Source organism: Beta vulgaris, chromosome 3 (assembly GCF_026745355.1).
Source record: "Beta vulgaris subsp. vulgaris cultivar EL10 chromosome 3, EL10.2, whole genome shotgun sequence".
Classification (NCBI taxonomy): Eukaryota; Viridiplantae; Streptophyta; class Magnoliopsida; order Caryophyllales; family Amaranthaceae; genus Beta; species Beta vulgaris.
In genome coordinates, this window is record NC_079204.1 from 2,681,806 (window position 1) to 2,704,036 (window position 22,231).

At 35.7% G+C, this 22,231-nt stretch overlaps 2 protein-coding genes across 9 annotated transcripts; one reads left to right on the plus strand and one right to left on the minus strand.

Annotated features, from left to right (window-relative positions):
• Nucleotides 1-1,139: 1,139 nt before the first annotated feature.
• Nucleotides 1,140-5,327, plus strand: LOC104888113 (hypothetical protein). The gene is made up of 2 exons (XM_010672980.4): nucleotides 1,140-1,618; nucleotides 4,466-5,327. Exons 1-2 carry the CDS (start codon nucleotides 1,457-1,459, stop codon nucleotides 5,009-5,011), a joined length of 708 nt encoding a protein of 235 aa, XP_010671282.1. The 5' UTR covers nucleotides 1,140-1,456; the 3' UTR covers nucleotides 5,012-5,327.
• Nucleotides 5,328-7,816: 2,489 nt separating this feature from the next.
• On the minus strand, nucleotides 7,817-20,821 carry LOC104888114 (uncharacterized). 8 transcript variants are annotated; one of them, XM_048640829.2, is made up of 20 exons: nucleotides 20,431-20,818; nucleotides 20,218-20,346; nucleotides 19,020-19,187; nucleotides 18,821-18,904; nucleotides 18,036-18,086; nucleotides 17,680-17,727; nucleotides 17,525-17,607; nucleotides 16,431-16,554; nucleotides 16,279-16,338; nucleotides 15,541-15,771; nucleotides 15,048-15,131; nucleotides 14,813-14,960; nucleotides 13,809-13,936; nucleotides 12,076-12,123; nucleotides 11,711-11,841; nucleotides 11,424-11,506; nucleotides 10,969-11,072; nucleotides 10,151-10,221; nucleotides 8,840-9,144; nucleotides 7,817-8,547 (listed from the first exon to the last, which is right to left on the minus strand). In XM_048640829.2, the coding sequence occupies exons 1-20, from the start codon at nucleotides 20,737-20,739 to the stop codon at nucleotides 8,369-8,371; spliced, it is 2,568 nt and encodes an 855-aa protein (XP_048496786.1). In that variant the 5' UTR covers nucleotides 20,740-20,818; the 3' UTR covers nucleotides 7,817-8,368. The 8 variants fall into 8 exon arrangements, 7 of the variants coding, with proteins under 7 accessions (XP_048496786.1, XP_010671283.2, XP_048496787.1 ...); XM_010672981.4 differs by having other exon boundaries at nucleotides 7,817-8,532; nucleotides 20,431-20,816; XM_048640830.2 differs by lacking the exon at nucleotides 12,076-12,123 and having other exon boundaries at nucleotides 20,431-20,819.
• Nucleotides 20,822-22,231: the final 1,410 nt, after the last annotated feature.

Below are 22,231 nucleotides of genomic sequence, written 5' to 3' on the forward strand. Positions count from 1 at the left end.
CCATGGCCCATCCCAACCCCCTAGTTCTGCCGCTACCTGAGATAAGTTTCAGGTACATACTTAGTGCTCCCGAGAGCACTACGAAGGCTAAAGTTTGGCAGGGATCGTGGCGCAACAACCCACTTGCGAAGCCAGAGGTGGGCCGAGCCTAGAACGAGCCAAGACAAAGTCGTGTCATGCCCAGTTTCAAAAAATAAGGTACATGCACAGTCAGACCCATGCCGGGCGACTCGTACCTCACTAGGAATTTTATATTTTGTGGATCTTTTCTGCTCAAGAGTGTGCCAACTGGTGGGGCAGTCAGCCGTGCTAATTCTGCACTCTTGTCAAAATTTTAAAATGTTGTCCATGCACGACCCATGACTTATGAGTGTGCCTCTCGTGTCGTGTCGTGCCAAAAGTCGGCTCGTGTTGCGCTGAGCCCAACTCGTGCCATGCCAAGCTAGCTCTCGTCCCAACCCGACCCGACCCAACCCAACCCATTGTTACAAAGGCTTTGAAAATTAAACCCTATTTCTTTTTCAATCTCATATACATCGAATTAAAATTTAGAGAAATATAATTCTTCGTATTTTATTCATATGTCACACCAAATTGATCTTAGTTAAAGTTATTTTCCCCCTAAAAGACCAAAATGATTTGAAATCACAACAAAAGTTACACAAGTTATTAGAATAGACAAATCTAATACTAATTGTCTACCAAGTCCATCCTATTCCATTTTACTCTAACCTAACACTATTCTAGGTATCTATTCTCTTCTCCTTTTTTTTTTTTTTTGATTCTCGAACTACAACATACAGTTTCAAAAAATAACTCGATAGTCTTACAAAATGGATTAAACTAGTCGTTAAATGGATTAAATTAGTCATTGAATGGGTTAAAAAATATCATTACTGAATCGATTAAATTGGTTACAAAATAGTTTACAGTAGTCTCTACATAGATTTAACTAGTTACAATATCAAAATATATAATATTTTCTCTTTTTAACATTGAACTTGGACCATTACCTAATTTTAAATCAAAAATAGGCGATCTTTTATAAGACCAATCGTAAAAATTAAAGGTAGCGGCGGTGGATTCTTATGGTCTATGGAGATGTTTGGTGGGAATCATAAAACTAACTGACACTCCAAAATCAATAAATAGAGAAAGCAAAGCCCATCTTCCTACTTATATTAAACACTCCAAAAAAACTTCCTCAGTTTTTTCCTCCAAACATTTTGCATATTCATATCGTCTTACACTTGGACACCTCTCTTTTCTTCTTTCTCCCCTTTTTTCTTAAATCCTTCTCTTTTTCTGTTCTTCAACATTTAAGGTAAAAAAAAGAAAAACAGGGTATAAGGTGGGAATTTCCTCAAAGTTCATTAATTTTTTGATCCATCAAAATATTTCTTGTGCTAGTTAAAAAATCTAGAAAAAAGTGGGTTTAAGAAAATAAGTTAAAAATATGAAGGAACAATTGCTTGATTATCTTTTAGTTCCTTTGGGTTTAATGATAATGGCGGGTTATCATGTTTGGCTTCTTCATAAAATCATCAAACAACCCACAAAAACTGTTGTTGGAATTCATGCAATTAATCGACGTTTCTGGGTTGAAGCTATGATGGAGGTATTTTCCTTATATTTTTCATTTTTGGTACTAATCTTGTTAATTTTTTCCAAGGTTTTATTTTTAATTTTCATATTTATCAGCATTTTTTGAAGTTAGTAAAAAATAAAGTTCATAGTAAAAACAAGAAATAGTGGGTGTTTGTTGTATTTTTTTTTCGGGGGTGCATGCTGGTACTTTGTATGATTCGTTTCATTTGATGAATTTTATGTTAGTACTTTTTGATAATCAGCTCAGAATATATATCTAATTTAACTTTATTTTTAGTTCATAAATCATAATGGTATGCATATATTGGCTTAATTCATGAATTTTATGGTTATTTTTTCATGTGCAATTGAATATGAATCCTCAAGGATGCATGAAATGTGAAATGGACTATTTAGTTGTGTAGAGCCCATACTAAATTAATTTACCAAATTTCCCCTCTAGCATGTTTACCACCAAGAGTTCTGTATATACTCCCTTCGTCCCATAATATAGTACTCCTTCCATTTCCTAAAGATCTTCCCACTTACTGTTCCTACAGATACCAAGAAAAATCAAGTTGTGTGGGGCATGGTGTGAGTAAAGTAGGAGAGAGAAAGGAGTCAAGATAAATAAACAAATAAAAATGGGTTAAAGTAGGAGAGAGAAAGGGAGTAAAATTGAATTAATAATGTAAGGATGGACCATATGATAGTGACATGAGAGGGTAAATAGGGAAATTTGTTTTGCCAAATAAGGAATAAAGCAAAAGAGGGAAGATCTTTTGGAAACACCCTTAAACGGAAAGAGGGAAGATCTTTAGGAAACGGAGGGAGTATAGTACTTGTTTTTTTACACAGTCTCCAAAACAGACATTTGACCTTCCATATCCTTCCATATCTTCAATTCCTTATTAATAAATTTTCTTACCAAGTAATTTATTTGCATCTAAACACAAAGCATCAGTATTGTTGTTAGGTTGGCCTCCGCGGTAGGAGGTTCACTTAGTTTTTCTTTCCTTGGTCAAAAGAACAAAAACAAAGCATCACTATTGTACTTGTACAAATGCAAGATACATTTGAGCTAGTAAAGACCATGAAGATTATACTCCCGTCGCCCCCCATTGCTTACACACACACACATGAAGCGAGACATAGTTTTAGGAGAGCGAAGTTTGGAATCGTGTTTTTAGTTATTGTTGTAGAAAAGTGAATGTGATTGTAGTTGATGGGTATTTTGTTTATTGCATAGTAGTTTGGATTGGAGATAATTGATAATTTTTTGTTTAAGAGATAGAGAAAAAGTACATTTGATTCTAGATGCTGGGTAATAACTATTCTAGAGTAAATTAACCTCTTATGTTTCAATGGTATCACTCTCACCAATCCCTATGGTCTCACTCCTTCCTTCTTTTACACAACTAACAATTATTCTTGAGTTTCTAAAAAAAAGGTCCATTTCCCTTGTGTTAACTTTTATGACTTCTACCAGGTGGAGTTGATACGAGGGCGAAACGGTAGGACCATATGACCATAAAAGGGACTGTGCAACACAATATTTTGGGGACATCAATATAAGAAAAATAAGAACAAAGTTAGGGGAAATATAGAACTCGTTGTATCCACTTTTCAAGCTACAACCAACAAAAAGGACCCACAAAGATAATCATCTTAAAAATTTGGCCAAAAACATGTGATTAATCTATTATGGCCGTATGGGATGGAGAGGGAAATGTTGAAGAGAGGGAAATGCAGATGTGGTCCATTCCTAAGTAAGAAGTGTTTGACCTACTTAGGTTTCATAAAAGACTAATCGTGTAAACCTATTCGAGAAGTGCATTCAAAACTTATCTGAATGTGTCTATTCACCCTCTCATTTTCACTTACAAACCACTAATATGAAAAAGAAACGAGCTTATGCGAAAGTAATATACGCCCAAACACCAATAGTTGACACTGTGCTCCTATGTAGATTACGTCCCAAGATTTGATTTTCCTTTCGACTTGTATCTTCTTTTTTTTGGGGTATAGCCGTATAAGGAGCCACAAGAGCAATGATATTGACGAGACCTGATCTAGGTCATGTACTACCCTACATGACTTCATCAACTAAGTAAACATACACTCTCCAGTCTCCACTTGTATATTAGTTATGAGGAACGTTAATCATCTCCTAATGGCCATAAAACAAAGAAAAAACACCCTCTTTTCCCGGTGTTATAAAAAGAGTTACACTATTTAGAGAAGTGATCTCTAAAGGAACAAAAAAAAAAAGAGTAACTAGTTTGTTATTTTGTATTAGAGTTTTCCCTACCATCATCCTCTCTCTCGTTCGATGAAGATCTCTATATAACCTTTTTTGTATAAAAGTGGATTTGGGAGAAGGAGGTGCGTTTTTGTAATGAACTGATATTAGGCGGAGGGTAATTTTGGTATTATCTTGATTAGTAGCTTGGGGAATAAGCTAGGTAGATTATTAAGGGAAATACTCTATATATAGAGGTAAGGAGAAAGGGAAAGACATGCTGAATTTTGATGAGTGGTTTTAAGTGAACTTTTAAGAGTTCTTTTGGGAGAAAGCAAGCCTCTCGAAAGCTTGTATTTATCCTTCTATCATCAGTTTCCAGAAAATTATCTATTCAACTCTGATTTTACTTGTTAAATCTTGTCCTTAATCAGTCCAAGTTATGCTAGTTCATAACAGTTTTTTAAGCGAAAATACAATAACTGACTGCAAGATACACAAGTTTGTATCATTTCTTACCCCTTCCCCCTAAATGAAAGAAATATGTAATATTCGCCAAAGTCTCTTTGATTCCCACAACTATATGTTTTACTTCTAATTATTGGTATATACTAAAAGACTTCAATGAACATGCAGGACACAAAGAATGCAGTGTTAGCAGTGCAAACACTAAGGAATAACATAATGGCATCAACCCTCTTGGCATCAACAGCCATAATGCTCAGCTCAGTAATCGCCGTTCTAATGACAAGCCGAGGGACTAGCAACATGTTTGGGCTTGTTTTAGGGGACGCGAGCCAAATGGGATTCTCTGTAAAGTTTTTCAGCATCTTGGTTTGCTTTCTCTTGGCGTTCTTATTAAATGTGCAATCAATAAGGTATTATAGCCATGCTAGCATCCTCATCAATGTGCCCCTGAAGAAGATATCTTCCCCTTACTTGCCAGCAGACTACGTGGGGAGTATTGTTAACAGGGGAGGCTACTTCTGGTCCCTCGGTCTGCGTGCCTTCTACTTCTCTTTCCCATTGTTTCTTTGGATCTTTGGTCCTATACCTATGTTCGGCAGCAGCATAACTTTGGTTATCTTGTTCTTCTTCTTGGATTACACCGTCGACTTTAGGGGTCTGAATGATGGAGAGTGTGTTTTGCATGATAATGATGTAGAACAAGCAGCTAAATAGACTTGCTTGCTTTAATTTCATAGGTCTCACTAGTTCGAAAGATATGATAGTTGTTTCTTGTTTGTGCTAGCCAGGTTGATTTTTGGTAGGATTATCTACATAAAGAAACATCAAGGCATAGAATGGGGAATAAGAAAATAAAGCAATTCATATTCAATCCAAGTTGAATTGAATTGCATTGCATTAGGACATTTTTCTTTAGCATCTTTGGGTATTTCGTGTTAAAAGTGACTACACATATCTATAAGCTATACGCCTAGTTCGCCTTGTATAATTTCTTTGCCTTTTACATTCGAATCCAGTCGTTACATTACCATACATGAAACTACTATCAATTTGGATTCTTATGTAAAACGCTATTAAATGTGTTACTACTGATTAATGGAGTAGTCTTCCATTGATCAATAACATTTATCTCTATTAATCAGTAAAATTGTACTTCATTGTTAAAATATAATAGTGTAAATATCAAGTGAACAAGACAACTAACAAGTTACAAACGGATGAAATATGCACAAACCAAGCCTAACAAAAATTAATACAGTTGGCTACTCATAGAATAGAAGTGCAAAATCTTTTTAATTGCTTTAAACCAAGAAGAGGCTGCTAATCTGCTATTAAAGCTATAGCTAATAATGGGTTACTTTTGTGGACATCATGTGACTTGTGCAGTTGTGCGCAAAGCTTCTTTCGGCTGTAGTTTGATGATGAGAAAGATAAACTTTTCACTTTTTTCTTTCAAGTTTGGAGTCACTATGATGTCAGGGGATATCCATGACACATTTATACTTCTCTAAGTTTAAGTTTGAGGGATATTCTTTTCCCTCCCATTTTTTTTATATAAGTATTATATTATTGTTTTCACTAGTTTTTAAGATGTCTTTTTTCATTTTTTTTTGTATACTTACTACTTTTGGATGGAAAAAGAAAGAAACAAATATAATAAGATTACTTTTTGGTGGGCCAAGTTTTCTAATAAGGAAAGTTGAAACAATATAACAAGTAAAAAAAGCAACCATTTTAGAAAAATATAGCAAATAAAAAAAAGCGGAGGTAATACTAAGGGCCTGTTCTCCCCAGCTTATTTTCAGTTCAGTTCAATTCAGTTCAGTTCAGATCAGTTCAGATCAGTTCAGTTCAGTTCAGCTCTTGACAATACTTTTACTCTCACATATCACTATTCATTTCAGTTCAGTTCAGTTCAATTCAGTTCAGTTCAGTTCAGATCAGTTCAATTCAATTCAGTTCAGTTCAGTTCAATTCAGTTCACTTCAGATCAGTTCAGTTCAGTCCAGCTATTTTATGCCGAAGAAAACAGGGCCTAAGAATCTGTTTTTTTGGGCACAATTTCAGTTCAATCCAGTTCAGCTCATTTTTGTTATGTTCAATTATTTTCCTCTTATAATTTTACTTTAATTGAGTTCAATTACCTTCCTTTTACGGTTTTACTTCAATTCCATTCAACTCGTTTCATTTCATTTGAACCTAAAAAATTAGGGCCTAGTATACATATAGCATACCTATCTTGGTTATCTATGGAGGGGGAGTGCTACGAAATTGATGACACATTTGACAAAGTCATGTACTCTAATGTGGACATTTCTGTTGGTCATAAATTAATATGATCTTGAAAACCTAATGAACTATAATAAATATATTCAATTTTCTTACATAATCAATTTTTGAATGACATAGTCGATTTATTTTAATATAGTCAGTTCTTGTGTAGTATGTGTTTTCGTTTTTGGTGCCCAAATATATAGCGTTTGTTTCTTTTTTTATTTACATATTTCCATGATTTGATTAGAAAATTATGCCACCATTATTATTCATTTATTTGCTTATTGGAATTATTTTTTATTTTGTTTATTCAACCCAAGGGTTGAACTAGTTATACATTTAGGCTCCGTTTGGTTGGGTGTAGAACATTTTTAGTGTAAAATGATTTTCATAGAAAATAAATTTACAATGGAAAACAAAATTCGAAAACAAGTTTTTTCGTTGTTTAGTTCTATGTAAGAAAAATAAAGAAATGAAAGGAAAACTTTGGAGTGTACAAGATAAATAAGGAAAAGGAAGGAAAATTATTTTCCCTTTATCTTGAAAGGAAAATAATTTTTCATCATTAGAAGAGGAATTTTACTCCTAGGGAAAATGTTTTTATCCTCCTTTGCAAACCAAACAATCTAAAATTGAAAATAAAGGAAAATAATTTTTGAGGAAAATGTTTTACGCCGTACTAAACGGATCGTTAATGTAAATTATTCTCCATTCTCTCTCCTAAATCAATTTCTTTTACTCCCACAACATTTATTTAGGTAGAGAAACATTCTTTACCTCTACTTAGATTCTACTCACCTCAATTCCCGTAAAAAAAAAAAAATCAAGCAAAAGGTATGGGAATGAGTATAAAATACATGGAATTACGACAATGTATATATTTTGGTGTATTTAAGACGTTACTAAGAAGAAGTAGAACGCTATTTAGCAACTCAATTAACATAACCTCTTTTACCATTTCTCCTTCCCACACACAAAAGAACAAAATAAAGTTAATAATAAAATATAAATGAAGCAATTTTTGAGGAATAGAGGAAATAAATTATATTTTTTTAAGGTAAGGAGAATTCCCTTGCAAGGAAGGGAGGCAATTGGAGATCCTTCTTGTAAAGGGTGAGAATCGAATCCCTATCACAGAGATGGAAGGAGGACCATACAACCACTAGGCCAACCTTGATTATCGAGGGAATAAATTACATACATATATTTCTATACAAGAGAGGCTACCCATTTACAAAAGAGGGCTGAAATCAATTATTTGTTTTTTATACATACATATATTTCTATACATATATTTCTATACAAAAGAGGCTACCCATTCCAGCTTTTGTTTTTTGGCTGAAGAATAAATAGCCCTACAGCTTTAATATACACAATACACCTAACACCAACAGTTTCTCTACAAAATTAACAGAAGTTTTATGTCATCAATGATCTAATGCTTGACTGCAGCTATACAATAACCTTAAATAAAAGCACCAGAACTCATGAGTAAGGTCTACCCTAAAAAATAAAAATGTACCGTTCCTTTCTTTCCAAATGCACCACCATACTGCTCTACCGGTCTACCCTAAAAAAGCTGTGCAGATTTTTTTTTCTTTCGAAGTGCACCACCAATCCATCATATATTCATATGGCTCTACGAGTCTACCCTAGAAAATGCTCTGATATAGTGATATCTTTCTTTTCAACTGCATCACCATACTGGCGACAGAACGGTCCTCAACACTTCAACCGTTTCAATGTTTACTTCACCATTAACTATCAATTTGCACAACTGCGCAACATTTTAACCAATCAAAACTTAATAGCAGATACTTTCAACTTCAACTTCAGTTTACCAGCTTGCACTAATATCTCTTTTTTCGACGGTTCCACGTTAAGAACTGTTGCCTTCGTCCCAAGGGAAGAAACTTGCACAGTGTCACCAACCTTGGGTAATATAGATTTTCTCTCTGGACCTTCAATGACAGCAGCTTGTTAGAAAATTGAGGAAAAACTGTTATAGGCCGCAAGCACTAATAAACAATTACTCTAATATCTTCCCTTTCTGTCCTAAAATCGGGGTCCTTTTTACATTTAGAGGTTTCCCTTTCTTTTTAAGTAGTAAATTTTGATTCTCAAATATGCCCCTTCATTAGATGGTTATCTAAAGTATAGCACAAGCATTTAGAAGGGAAAAATGGGAGCAAGTACAGGAATAGCATACGCATACCACAAATTAAAGAGGAAGTATGTGAAAGCAAAGGAATTATTGATTAGTTATACCTGATGTTGATGCCTTGACCTCCTCAACAGAAGATGCACTTCCATTCTCTAGGGTGAGACGATTAGCACCTGTTGCGGAATGCTGACTGTTAGCTGGCGTAATAGGCGGATGTGTGTTGGCTTCTTCAGGATGGGGACTTTTACGTGCAGAAGCACGAGACTGACGCATCTTTTTGTGAAGAGCTGAACGTGCCATTGATGCAAAATCTAATATTTGTTGCATCAGTCTATATCTCGAATCAGAACTATGCTCGTCAAGCTTTCTCTGGACGTCCTGTACTTTCTCATGAAGATCTCTGGAAAGCCTATTAACAAAGACGTGTAGATATGCTAATTAGGTTCTATATTTCACTTCTCCCTCAACAGCCTAACATCCCTCCCAACACAAACAGATAGAACAGGAAAGCAAGATGACAATTGATGTCAAGAACTAGCATTATTTACTATTGTCCAGTCACTAAACTCACTACAGAGAGACAGGTGAAAGCAAACTCATATAGTTCCAGGGAATGCAAAGGTTGTCAGTAGTCGGTAAACTCAAATCACCCAAATAGCAAGGGAAAAGAAAAGAGCAGAGAGGAACATGATTAACCAAGGATAATTCAATCCTAAGACACTAAAATGGTCACACAGTGCGTCATCACTGACCATAAAGAAAAGCTGAGAGTTTAAGCTGTTCTAAAAGTTTGAAATCCTAAAATAATGGGATCTCATTGACTCTAGAGTCTAGACAATGACGATAACATATTATTAAAATATCTCTTTGATTGAAGAATGCGAGTTAAGGGGTTTAAACCTTTGGACCAGAAATGGGAAGCAGTGCTGCCCACTATAGATAGGTTTCCTACAGAAGCAATCAGCTGAGGATGAGTAAAAGACACCTTAACAGAATCACAGATCAAGCGCAGCTCTTATAGACAACCAAGGCTCTGTTTTCACCTTAAGAAAATTATTTCCAGAGAGATAAGTTCATATTAGATACAATAAGGGCAAGGTTAATTCACAGCTAGACTAAGTTCACTTAATTCAGATTCAGGTGAAAAGGATACACCCTAAATGGGTATAGCACACAAGGGCAAGGTTAATTCACAGCTAGACTAAGTTCACTTAATTCAGCTTCAGGTGAAAAGGATACACCCTAAATGGGTATAGCACACAAGGCACATTATCAATGAAGGCCAGGAATGAATAGCTCAAAGTCTTTCTACACAATCTCCACATGCAAATGTTTTTTTTTAAAGAAAGATATCAGCTCACTCTTTCTCTAAAAAAATATAATCTGCATCACCTAAAAGCTAGAACGATTCTCACCGCAGATAATGTTGTGCTTCGTCTATATATTCTTCAACATCTAGCTTGAACTTCTCCAAATCATATATGACCTGCAACATTGAAAAAACATCTTTTGTATATGTGAAGATTAATTCATAAAAAATGCTGATCAGGACAAGTAAACAGGCAGCCATGATAGTAAACAGTTTAGGGGTTGTAAGACTATCTGCTCATATAACTTTTCTCTTTGTCAAACCATCACCAAATGGTAATACGCATATTCAGATTTCAAACCACATTAAATTTAGAAAAAAAAGAGGGAATAGAAGTACCGTTCATAATGTCTACAACATCAAGTTTGGAAGCACAGAAGAAATGATTTGACACACTTGCAATAGTTATAGCACTATGTAACCTTATTACGTTTTCTGCATTTTCCAAAAATGTTCTTTAACCTTTCCAATAATAATTTTTGGTTAGAGCCTAAAAGCAGGCTGCACAACTCTTAAGCTCCCCAAGCCCAGCATCAGCAAGATAGATTCAATATTGGAGTACAATTTTGTAGCTGGTATTTGTGTTGGTGCTGATATTAATAAAATGCTAAGCAGAACCAAGTGAAGGAAATCAACGCACTGTGAGAAAGAGATGTGCTTTGCATGGTATTATACTGCTAATATAATACAAGAACAAACTGATGTGAAGTGTACAAGTAAAATTTCCACTGCGGAAGCAATACAAGAGAGACATTACAGTTCCAGGGTTTCTCCCAAGAAACTTTCATCTTCCCCTAAAATATTCCTCTCTGTTAGAGCAATTACAGAGAGCATAACAAGAGAAAAGAAATATCTATAATTTACCTCATCTATTTCTGCACTGGCCGTTCCATATAGTCCACGAGCATTATTTATGACAGTATTAGGCAGCCCGAGCCTTTCTGCTATATTTATAGCATTTGAACGTCCTGCAATTAAAACATCACAGTATTAGCATGTCCCAGAAACATTCTTTAACAAATTTGAACAGGGTGAGTGGGCACAGAAACAAGGTAACTCGGACCCGGCACAAAACCTTATCCAAGAAGATCTAATTTAAACTAAAAGCCCCGAAGGCAAGAAGAAAAATTTGATAGCAAGGAATTTATTGGCCTTCACCAATGGTGCACAATACAACACAAACAACAAAGCCTTAGTCCCAAAATGATTTGAGGACCATGGTGCACAATACCAGGGCAGGGGGGTGGGGGGAGAAAAACAGCAGACAAAAAATTCTTAGTTATCAAGAATTAATAGATGATTATGCTATTTATAGCAACCTGGAACTCCCCAAAGAATCTTGTAAGTTGGCTTCAAATTGACATCATCAAACTCCATGCATGCATTCTCAAACGCGTCATTGCTGTCAAGAAGACATTCGCAAACGAAAACATCAAGTCTTCTGAAGGGATCAAAGCTTTCCAGACATTATGCGCCAGGAGCAAGGTGTTGCAGAATATGTAGATGAACATATAAATGACTTAAACAGAGACAGGAGAGAGAGACTTATGACTCTTAAGTCACTTGGATATTACTGTCTTACTGATAGTCTTCTTCAGTAATATACCTGTACTTGAGGGTTTTGAGTTCTCCATGATGTGTTGTGGCTATGGTTAGTAAAGCTCCAGCTTCAGCAAATGACTCAAGAATAGACATGCCAAGTGCTGCTCCCTCTAAAGGATTAGTGCCAGCGCCAATCTGCAAATGTGAAGAACAAACCGCTGTCAGTTCTGAAAGATGTCTTTTTAGCTTGAGGAGATGCTGATATGTCATTGAACAGACATCACTCTTAGCTTCAACTATATATAGACAAAACAAACTTACCTACCAGTTCCATTGTGTTGCAGAACATCAGATAATGCATCAAAAGAGTAATAAAAATGATGTCATAGGAAATTAAAATGGCTATCAACATGAATCACAAGTACATACTTCGTCCAAAAGCACCAGGGACTGATTGGTCGACCTAGCTTGTATATCCTGTGTGAGCCGTACAGTAGAAATTAGGTTTAACAATTGAGATTGAACCGTTGAAGCAATCTATTTAGCAGTGAGTGGCAAGCAATTAAAGGATAAAACACCAAACCAGGGATTTTTGAGACAACCACAATAAATATGTCCATGTCCCCCCCCCCCTTTCCCCCCCCCCCCCAACATGCATATATAGAAATCACGGTCTATCATTTAGACAAACTAGGAAACAAGAACCGAGACTGTGATAAGCAAGAAAAAAGATTGATTAGAACTCTATTCTTCATCTTGCTTTTTGTACAGGAATATTATTTCACGCTAGATGACTTTGATGAGTTAGAATACATCAATAGACAAACGCCACTTTGTTTAATCTTATTCTAGAAACTACCATAGTACCATCTAAAGTACCACTCAACTTTATGTAACAATGCAAAATGCACAAAAAACTGGAGGTAACCTGCACTCACTGGTAAACAAGATCCCCATCTAGATAACCTAAAACTTACTAATCAAAAAGAAAGACAAATATTCAGAAACATCCCATCACCATGTGCACCTCCCTACTAAAAGTCCTGGAGTAGCCATCCCTAGTCAAAATTTAAAACGATATTTTAAAAAGTCTCCTTCTCCAGGACATTCAATCAATGCATTCGGTTAATAATCACATGCAGCAGTAATTTACCTTTTTTAATTACCAGCAATCCTTCCTCAATCAATCAATTAATTACTCTTTAAGTATTTATTTTTAAAATATTGACAATATCGCTCCCAACTATGGTTGGTCAACTTTGAAGTGTCTCAACTTTCAATTAACTAGTAATGGTCCCAACTAAAGAGTTGTCTTTCCATACCGGTCCTTAACCTAAACTACGCTGCTAAAGAGATTCAAAGTGTCACGTGGTATGTCTTTTATTGTTCCCAATATTTTTTTTCCAAAAAATTTAGCTGATTCCTCGCCCTCTTTTTACCTCTCCAATCTCCGCCCATCCCCCTTCTTTTCTCTCTCCACCCAACCCCCTGCTGCCCACCCACAGCAGCCCACGGGACCAAACCCACCTTATCGGCATGCATCACCTCAAACCAACATTACCAATCCTCCCCCAATCTTCCCCCTACGACCCCTTAACCGCTCCATTGACCTCTTCTCCCTTCGCTCACCACCAGTCCACCACAGTTTCCCACCATCCTAGTTAAGCTACTATTCAACACGACCCCAACCTACCAGTACCCACCCTTCTCCCCCCTATATAACTCAGACCTTTCATTTACCTCAAGCGACTCTCGGACATGATAACACTGTGACAATCTATTTTGCGCCAATATTATGGACATATTTCGTGAAATAGCCACGTCAGACACTTGGAGACATACTCCGGTCCGACATGAGTAACTGAGTCTTAGTAACATAGCTCCCCTTTTGCGAAACAACCAGATGCCAGTCTCCTTCCCAACCCTTTCTCCTTCTCAACATTCAGCCCTAGCGTCACCTGGTTCAATGTCGTCCCACAAGCCCAAAACTAAACAAATTCAGAAATATCTCTCAAGAAGTATTAGCTCTATCAGCTAGGTCTAAATTTATCAAAGTAGATACCGTAACAGAGAAGCACTGATTCATTCAAAGAATTCAAATGTATGAAATGAAGAACATGTTCTCATTCAACAAGAAAAAAAAAATCAAGCTGAATACTGACACTAATTTGCCTCAGGTGTCCAGAGAAGGTCGATAAAGACTGAGACAATGATTGTTCATCACCTATATCAGCAAAGACAGAATCAAACCATGGGATCCGCGCTGGTTCAGCACATACAACATACAGGCCTGAAATAAGACATATTATTAATGCATTATTGCAACAAAAAAAAGGCAGAAGCAACTAATGCAGTATATTTCAGTCAGTTTAACATGTCACTGAGTGCAGCACATATGCAGGACCTAATAAGACACTCAACAATAATACAATCTTTAATGCTTTCTTTGGAAGCGAAATATACGTAAGTGCAAACTCCATATATATTTAATAGACCTGCACAAAAACTGACTTGTGGTGACAAAGTCTAAGAACAGTCTACAGCCTGTTCATGTTACAAACCACAATTAAGAAATATGTCTGCAAACTTTTAAAATGTAGAGAATCATCATATACTGGAGCCAGAGATAAACTGAAGAATGAAAAAATTAGCAATTCATCTGCCTAAAACTGAAAAACAAGGGGAAGTCGTTAATCATATAACTGTAACATAGACACGTTCAAGCTCCATCTTACACTTATTCAGTATCATTCAGGCTTCAGCTTGTTGTTTGTTACATCATTCTGACAAAATATACAGAATCGAAAAAAATATGTTTATTGCTTCGGATCATCTTTTTATAACAACACCCTATATATCACCTTCTGTCTTCACTTATTGATGATCTTCTCGTATCCGGAATTTCTTATATGCAGAGAAAAGAGGAACAGACAGATTTAGCTAGCACTGGCTACCATATTAGGTGTGCGTCCCACATTCAATTTTTGGACACTGATACACTTTCATACACACATATTTTAGAATAAATTATTTTCAAAATTGCCATATTTTTCGTGCACATATCTGTGTCCATTTCTGTGAAACATAGGTCCAGATTACTTTATGAAAAATAGAAAAAAATAAGATATCCATTATACATATTAAAGGACAGAAAAGAAGAGTTTACCTGCTTTTGCCATCATGGCAGCCAGCCCAACCGCTTTCAAGCAAATGGTTTTGCCCCCTGTATTAGGTCCAGTTATAAGAAGAACTCTTGTATTCTTAGCAATCATAATATCAGCTGGAACTGGGTGAGCCTCCTCCAGTTGTGTAACCTAACAATGTCAAATCCATTAAACTATAATATCTGGATAATTGATAAATACCTTTTCTTAAGCAAATCTCTACAAACTGCAAAATACCTTCTCTTGTAGAATTTTAATATCGACTTGTGTGACTTCTTGCCGGCCGAAATTGTTTCCATATACTTTTCTTCTCCTGATTTCCTAAGGAAATTAGAGTTCGAGTCCCAGCTGGTCAAGGCAATACCAATAAGAACTAGATAAGCAGAGAAATATGAAATCTCCATTCAACGTCCACCTTTACAGTTTGTAATAATTGTCCTTTTCTATTGTCTTCTATAATTAATAAATGTTACTTAATCAACTTATATTCATTCCCAAAAGACTACCATACTATTGGCTGATTTCAGTTCATTATTTACACTGCTCAATGAATTTGTAAGACCATATGGACAAGAACTCTGAAATCGCGGGAGTATATGATATTTAACCTAGCTAGACTTCAGTCCAATAAAGGTGAAGGGCGATGACCAATGAAGTCTTGGTATAGCAAAATTCATATCTTTGTCATGAAAGGTAAAACAATAGAAAGAGCAAGTGCGAGTAGTCATACAGCAATAGCATTAGCGACATCCTTCTTGGCTTCCCGCAGATTATGTCGATGTCGCTGAAGTAAAAGAGGGTGATATGCTTTAGGAAGACACAACCTCCATTGCTTCTTTGTCTTGACGGAATTTTCTAAACGCAAGTCTTCTGTAGATAATGGAGTATTCTTATCATCGAGTACAAGTAACTCAGGATAGGATCCTCCTAATGACAGGCTATAACTTGCTCTAGCATTTACCTGGATTGAAAGTGAAATAACAAGTATAAGAGATTATGGTAGTGATCAGGTTTGTCAATGTAAGCACCAGAGCATTATTTTACTATCATAAGGGTCTATTTTATGGAGCAAAACATAGGATAGAAAACGAAAAGCTTGCTTCTCGATTTTCAAATATATATTAGTCTTAATAAGTTACATATTCAGACATCTAAAGATGAAGTATAACAAACTATGCTTAACCAAAGTACATTATATCATCTAGAACGAAATCGTTGTCCAATAAGAAGCAAACATAGATACTTGCATGCTTAGAAGTAGCAGATAGACTTCTACTTGTTTAGCTAATCACAAATCCTTTACAAAGCAGAAAGACAATGTAATAAACAACTTTTTGCTGAATGTTTGGAATGTACACCTTCATTTTAAAAGCATAGACAAACAGTATTGCCACAGGACTTTCAAACAATGCAAGCTTGAAAAGGACAAGATAATAGAAGCGAGGAAACACCAACAAGCTATACTTACAACATCAAGTGCAATAACACTCTTCAACATTTTTTCAATGTCATCAAGGTCCAGTTTAATCTGCGCCAATTATAGCAAAGTTCCATGTCATTGATAACTTATCCAGGTCAAACAAATATAAGTAAAGGGAGTTCATATCAGGCTAGTACTACCTTTTCTGTTAAATCCAAAAGAACTTCAGTCTCTGCGTCAGCTACAGATGCCTTTGCTCCCAATAACTCATCATTCAACTGTACAGCAGAAACGGGCTCTATAATGTTTCCTCTACCAGCTCCGCTGTAGCAATACAAGATGATTAAGTAGGGATGATAAGAATGTCTTAAAGGGATCAAGACAGAATTCAAACATTAAGAAATTAAAGGATGATGTTTATAACTAAATGCTCAATAACCTCCGACATACGTAAAACAGTAGGAGACGGGAGTGATCTTATTTCCAACAATATTTTCTTTACAAAATGTTAACTGTAGGCTGGAAGTCAATAGATAAAAGGCTTAAAGTAAAAATGCTAAACAATTGATAACACCGAACGACCCATGAGGCCATGACTATGTGACCTACTCACTCCGTCTCAAGATAATATATTAAGTTTTCTCTTACACTGTCCACGAGACAATCTTTGACCGTTAATATCTTTGATTACTTATAAAAATTCTAAAAAGTTGAAATTTTGAAAATACACAAGTAGAAGATTCTAATAAAATACTATATAAAATGTTTTATAATTAAATAATAGTTTAAAAAAAGGTCATGGTTGGTAATTTTAACTAAAAAAAGAAGATTGATACAGTATTTCCTAATAGAGGTAGTATGTCATAAATTTGCAACTTAGTACTACTCGATTCCAGATTAATCTACACTATGTTTTCACCATAACCAAGGAAAAAGTAACATGTATGAGAGATAGGACATAGGAGAGGAAGAGTATGAAAGGGTGAGAGCAAAAGTATAAGAGAAAAGAAAAGGTAGCCAGAAAGTACATCACATGGGGTCCACATCCAAGAATGGTTTTACAGTTTGTAGATGAATGATGAAAGTTTACCAACTGTTGGAGCCTCCAACACCACCTCCACTCACCTTCATTCTTCTTAGTTTATCTCCTACTACCCCCTCCCCATGTATCCCCTTTACTCCAAGGATGTCGTAAACGTAAAATAAAGTAAACCAGGGACAGAAATTACAAGATTCAGATAATTTGCAAGTCCAAAAAAAAAAATAGACAATCTTAGCAGCATGTAAAGTTCACCTTGAAAGCAGCAACCCCTTAAAACTTGTAATTTGACCTGCCCCTGATTTGATGCACCATCTCCCATCAACATTACTTGCTTCCTGAATTTGATCACATGTTAGATGAACTAAATTCCGAAGCATACGACAGAAGCATATAAAAAAATTGCTTACCAGTGAATTTGTTTCATTTGCAATTAGAGTGTTCATTAAGTGATGCAACTGCAAATAAAATTTGGAAATTATCAGAAGTAAGAGATAGAGAATGGAAGGATAATGCCCGAGCACTTTGCAAATTCATAAACAAGCATTGCAGAATGCACATAAAAAAAAATGCTACAAAAAAGAAAACAATGCAGTAACATGTAGATGGATCAAATCAAAACTATCCATAAACACAAATTGTAGAATGCCATAGGAACAAAATGCTGCAAAAACAGCAGACCATGTAAATAGATAAAGTTTCCAGATAATTTTATTTTGATGCAATATCAAGTTTGCTAGATATGCCAATCAAGAGAAGGCCTAACTTTGTTTTCAAGGTCCGAAACCCGCCAGCGTGCTTGTTTAAGCCTTCCACTCTGTTGCAGTAAATGTTAATACACGATTAGACTATAAAAGCTGCTCAGGTAACTTGAAAAGCAGGTAAAGTCATTGCTACATCAATCCGTAGAATGCGTAGATAAGTAAAGAGAATACATACTAGGCATCTACTAGCTCACTACAATTTATATTCCTTTAATACCACCTTAATAATCTTTCTTTCTACACTGAGCCATTTTGCTTCATACAATCACTTCCCGTTTATGGTTGCATTTTACAAATAGATTTCATCCCATAGTTCATCCACGGCTATTTCTCATCTCTGATCTTATACACACTTATTGCTAGTTCTAAATACACTTCTCAGCTATGATTCTCAACAAGCGTAAAGTTAAAAGCATAATAAAGAGGATATCATAAGAAAGAAAAATCTAGTTAAATACATGATAATACCCCCTCTGATTCATAATGATTTACTCACTTTCCATTTGGTGCATTTCACAAAAATTCAGTCACTTCATTTTTCTTCTATTTTGGGACATGAGGCCCACCACATCTTTTCACTCTAATTCTCACATGGTAATTGTTTCTCTCTCCTCACTCCACCTATTCCATTCATATCTCTCTCCATTTTTGCCCCCCATCTCCTTGGATTCGAGAAAAGCATCCTTTAAAATCATGTGGAGGGAGTACTAGCATTACAATTATTTACAATAAAAAAAACATTATCTAGAGCACTAGAAAATTGACTGGTTAGCACTCAGAAACATACCGCTGTGTCTTTGATATAGCCATCTTCATCGATCACTTGCAGTATTGACTTGACTAATGATTTGTTGGTGACCCAGTCCAATATCTGACAGTGATTAAGCAAGAAGGAGCACATAGAGATAAAGAATGAATTTAAAGATTATCCATCCAAACGATTGCTGAGAGATAAAAGCATATATAAAAGGTTCATCTTATATTACCAACTCAGCTAGGGGCATGAAACGATCAAGCATATCAGCGTTTTCCTTAATTGCTCCTTTGATGTTGGTCTGTAAAGCCTCTGCAAACTGTAGCAGAACTGCAACAGCCATAGCTTCTTGTCCAACCACTGGTGTGCCTCTACGTGCATGGTCTATAGCAGACCTCACCTATGAGTTATACACTAAGATTATCTCAAAAGTACACTGTACATGTAAGCTCACTTCATCTTGCTAGTCACCCCCCTGCAGATTTGCCGCTATCTAGGCCAAATATTCTCTTTAGTTGAAGAGGACATGGAACCAAACAAAGCCCGCTCAAAAATAGTTGAACCCTGTGCTCCATAGTGAGGCACTGAGCTACTTTTCAATTTTTGGATTTGCTCTCCTAGGTAGAACTTAGAAGCAGCAACTTTTGTGCACAAACACCAATGCCCTCATACGCAGCTTGACTATAGATAACAGACATCAAAATTATAACCCTACATAAAATTACATTTGACAATCAACGAATAATGTAGAATTTCTGTTTCCACAAGGAATTTCAAATTTGGACACCTTACTTAAAATTTAGAGCAAATACCAGACCCATTGCCATTTGCAGGACTAAACGGGCACATACATGTGTACAACCAATGGAACAAAAAAAAAAGTGTAATACCTTAGCATCAACTGATAATGGATTTCCATATTATCCAATGACACAGTTTCAAGTATGACCTATAATCTTCAAAATCAAATCCGATGGCAATGTTTCCATGTCAAATTTTGGGGGAAAGCTACTCCCTCCATTTAGAATTAGTCGTCACAGTATCCTGATCCCTTATAATTAAGCGTACGACATAAACTTAAAAAGGAAAAGGAAACATTAACAATAATTTGGCCATTTTGACCCTCTCCCCATCATAGACTAAGTGGGCTAATCTAAGGAAAATTCCTAATCTGTTACTACTCTTAGAGAAGAAAAGTGACAACTTTTTCATAAAGCCTAAAACAACACATAAGACTATTTTTTCCTACGAATATTCGAAGAGAGTACATTACAATCATTCAATACAACTATACGAGGTCAAGCTGTCCACTTCGGCTCTTAACAGCTAATAATCAAATCTATCCAGGCCCATAAAGAGAGTTCCAATTCATATTAACACTGCTACTTACAAAAAAGTGAGCATAATTAAGATTAAAAAAAGGTGCAAACCAGAAAAACATCAAGGCCAGTGAAATCCATAATCGCATTATTGTACTTATGAATTTCGACCGCCGCATTAGTCTGTCGTAGCAACATCAAGCTCTCCTCATACGTCTGATCAAACGAACACAATTGTTCCTTCACCAAATACAAGATAATTCAATCAAAAACCCTAAAAATCAAACTCAAACAAAATTTAATTTGAGAGAAAATTGAACAAACCTTGGAAGCAAGACGACCAAGAGAAGTACCGGCGAAGGAAGAAACGGCGTCGCAGACCTTATCCCACTCCAAAACCCTAATACTATTAAGCAAAACCCTAGGTTTCGATTTTTCTCTCTCATCGAATTCTGCAGTATTTGAAGATTGATGTAACAGTGGTTGTTGTTGTTGTTGTAGATTGGCGCGAATTCGGAATTGAAAAGAGAAATTATTGAGCGAATTTGATTTTGATGATTTAGGTTTGGTTTTTGTTGATGAAATGATTGAAATTGAGGTGATTGAATTTCGAAAAACAGATGATGTGAGCATTATTTCAGGGTTTTTGCAGTGAGAGTTACTGCGTTTGCTGAAAGTGGAAGTAGCCGTGGGAAAATATACAAGGTGAAGATAGTCGAATGGATAATACTCCCTCCAATTATATGTGGCTCCCACTATTCCAAGTTAAAATATTTATAAACTAATACCTATATGGTTATATGGACGTTTAGGCTTTGGATTTTTCGCCAATTGCAACTTTTATAATAGCGAGTTTGTTAATTGCAGCCTATTCATTTCAAACTCTTCAATTGCAGTCTTATAAAATCAAGGTACTTTTAAGTTGCAGCCAATTTCATTTTCAGGCTAAAAATAACGTCATGTTAACCATAGTTAAGGTCCAACGGTCATTTTCAGGCCAAAACCCTCTACTTCTCTCTCTCCTCTAACCTCCGTTTGCTCTCTCTCCTCTAACCTCCATTTTCTCTCTCCTCTCTCTCCATGACCACCATTTTCTCTATCTTCTCTCTTATCTCCTCTCTCCTTTCTATGCTGGCATTTCCGAAAATAGGTGTCTTTGCTCTATTTTATAAGTATTTTGTCATGCCGAAATCTCAATCGGCGTCCATTTCACCTAATCAGGGCGGGAATGGAATATGATTGGGGGTAAGAACATTGCTACGCTGGTAATTTTAGCATGAGAGAGTAAGTTGGTATCAACTTTTAATTTTGCCATTTTGGTACTAAATTGACTTTACTTGGCATCCTATTGTTGGTACCAAAATACAGTAAGTTGGTACCATTTCGGTCAATTTGGCACCATATTATAACTTAGTACCAAATTAACTCTATCGGCCCGTTTGGTTGTTGGTCATAAATGGTGGTAATGGGAATGAATTTGTGTGTAAATTTGTGAAAAATATCATTGTCCATTCCCATGGTAATGCTAATTTATCTTAAAGTGTCCACTTTCCTTCTTGAATTTTCATTCCCATCCAATACCACCTTGTAAGGTGGTAATGAGTGGTAATGAAAATTGCTTCCCCTTGGAGACAAAAATACAAGTTTAGGAGTGAGATTGCTTGCTCATGGAGAAAAAATGTCTGCCCATGGAGATTTTAAGGGTGATTCCCTAATAAAATTACACTTAAAATTTATTCCTATTACCGCAATTTATTAACATCTACCAAACGGGCCGTATTGGTATTCAGTGCGTTTCTTTTTAATAGTTATCATCTACCTTTTCATGGTTGCCAATGTAAATGTTAAAACATTCATATCTCTAAATTTGCATTTGAAAAAATTATAAAAATTGATATTCCAAAAGTACATATCGAAAGTCCAAGACGAATCAAACAAAATCTCACATGTACTATATTTTTCCTTATCTATTAATCACAAATGATAGTCAAACATGAATTTATAAACAGTGTCAAAATTCACTCAAAGCATAACCATTTAAAAGAAACAATGTAATATTAAATTGTAATTTGGTACTCCCTCTGTTTTTCTTTTATCTTTCTCACTTTCTTATGCACATTTTTGA

Bases quoted from the DNA above. Each gene is read 5' to 3' on its own strand.
- LOC104888113 (XM_010672980.4), top strand. From the start codon at position 1,457: ATGAAGGAACAATTGCTTGATTATCTTTTAGTTCCTTTGGGTTTAATG. The intron at 1,619-4,465 runs GTATTTTCCTTA...ATGAACATGCAG, and splicing joins GGGTTGAAGCTATGATGGAG to GACACAAAGAATGCAGTGTT.
- LOC104888114 (XM_048640829.2), bottom strand. From the start codon at position 20,739: ATGCTCACATCATCTGTTTTTCGAAATTCAATCACCTCAATTTCAATC. The intron at 14,961-15,047 runs GTATTTTGCAGT...TGACATTGTTAG, and splicing joins TTAAAATTCTACAAGAGAAG to GTTACACAACTGGAGGAGGC. The intron at 8,548-8,839 runs GTATAACTAATC...TTTTCTAACAAG, and splicing joins GGTCAAGGCATCAACATCAG to CTGCTGTCATTGAAGGTCCA.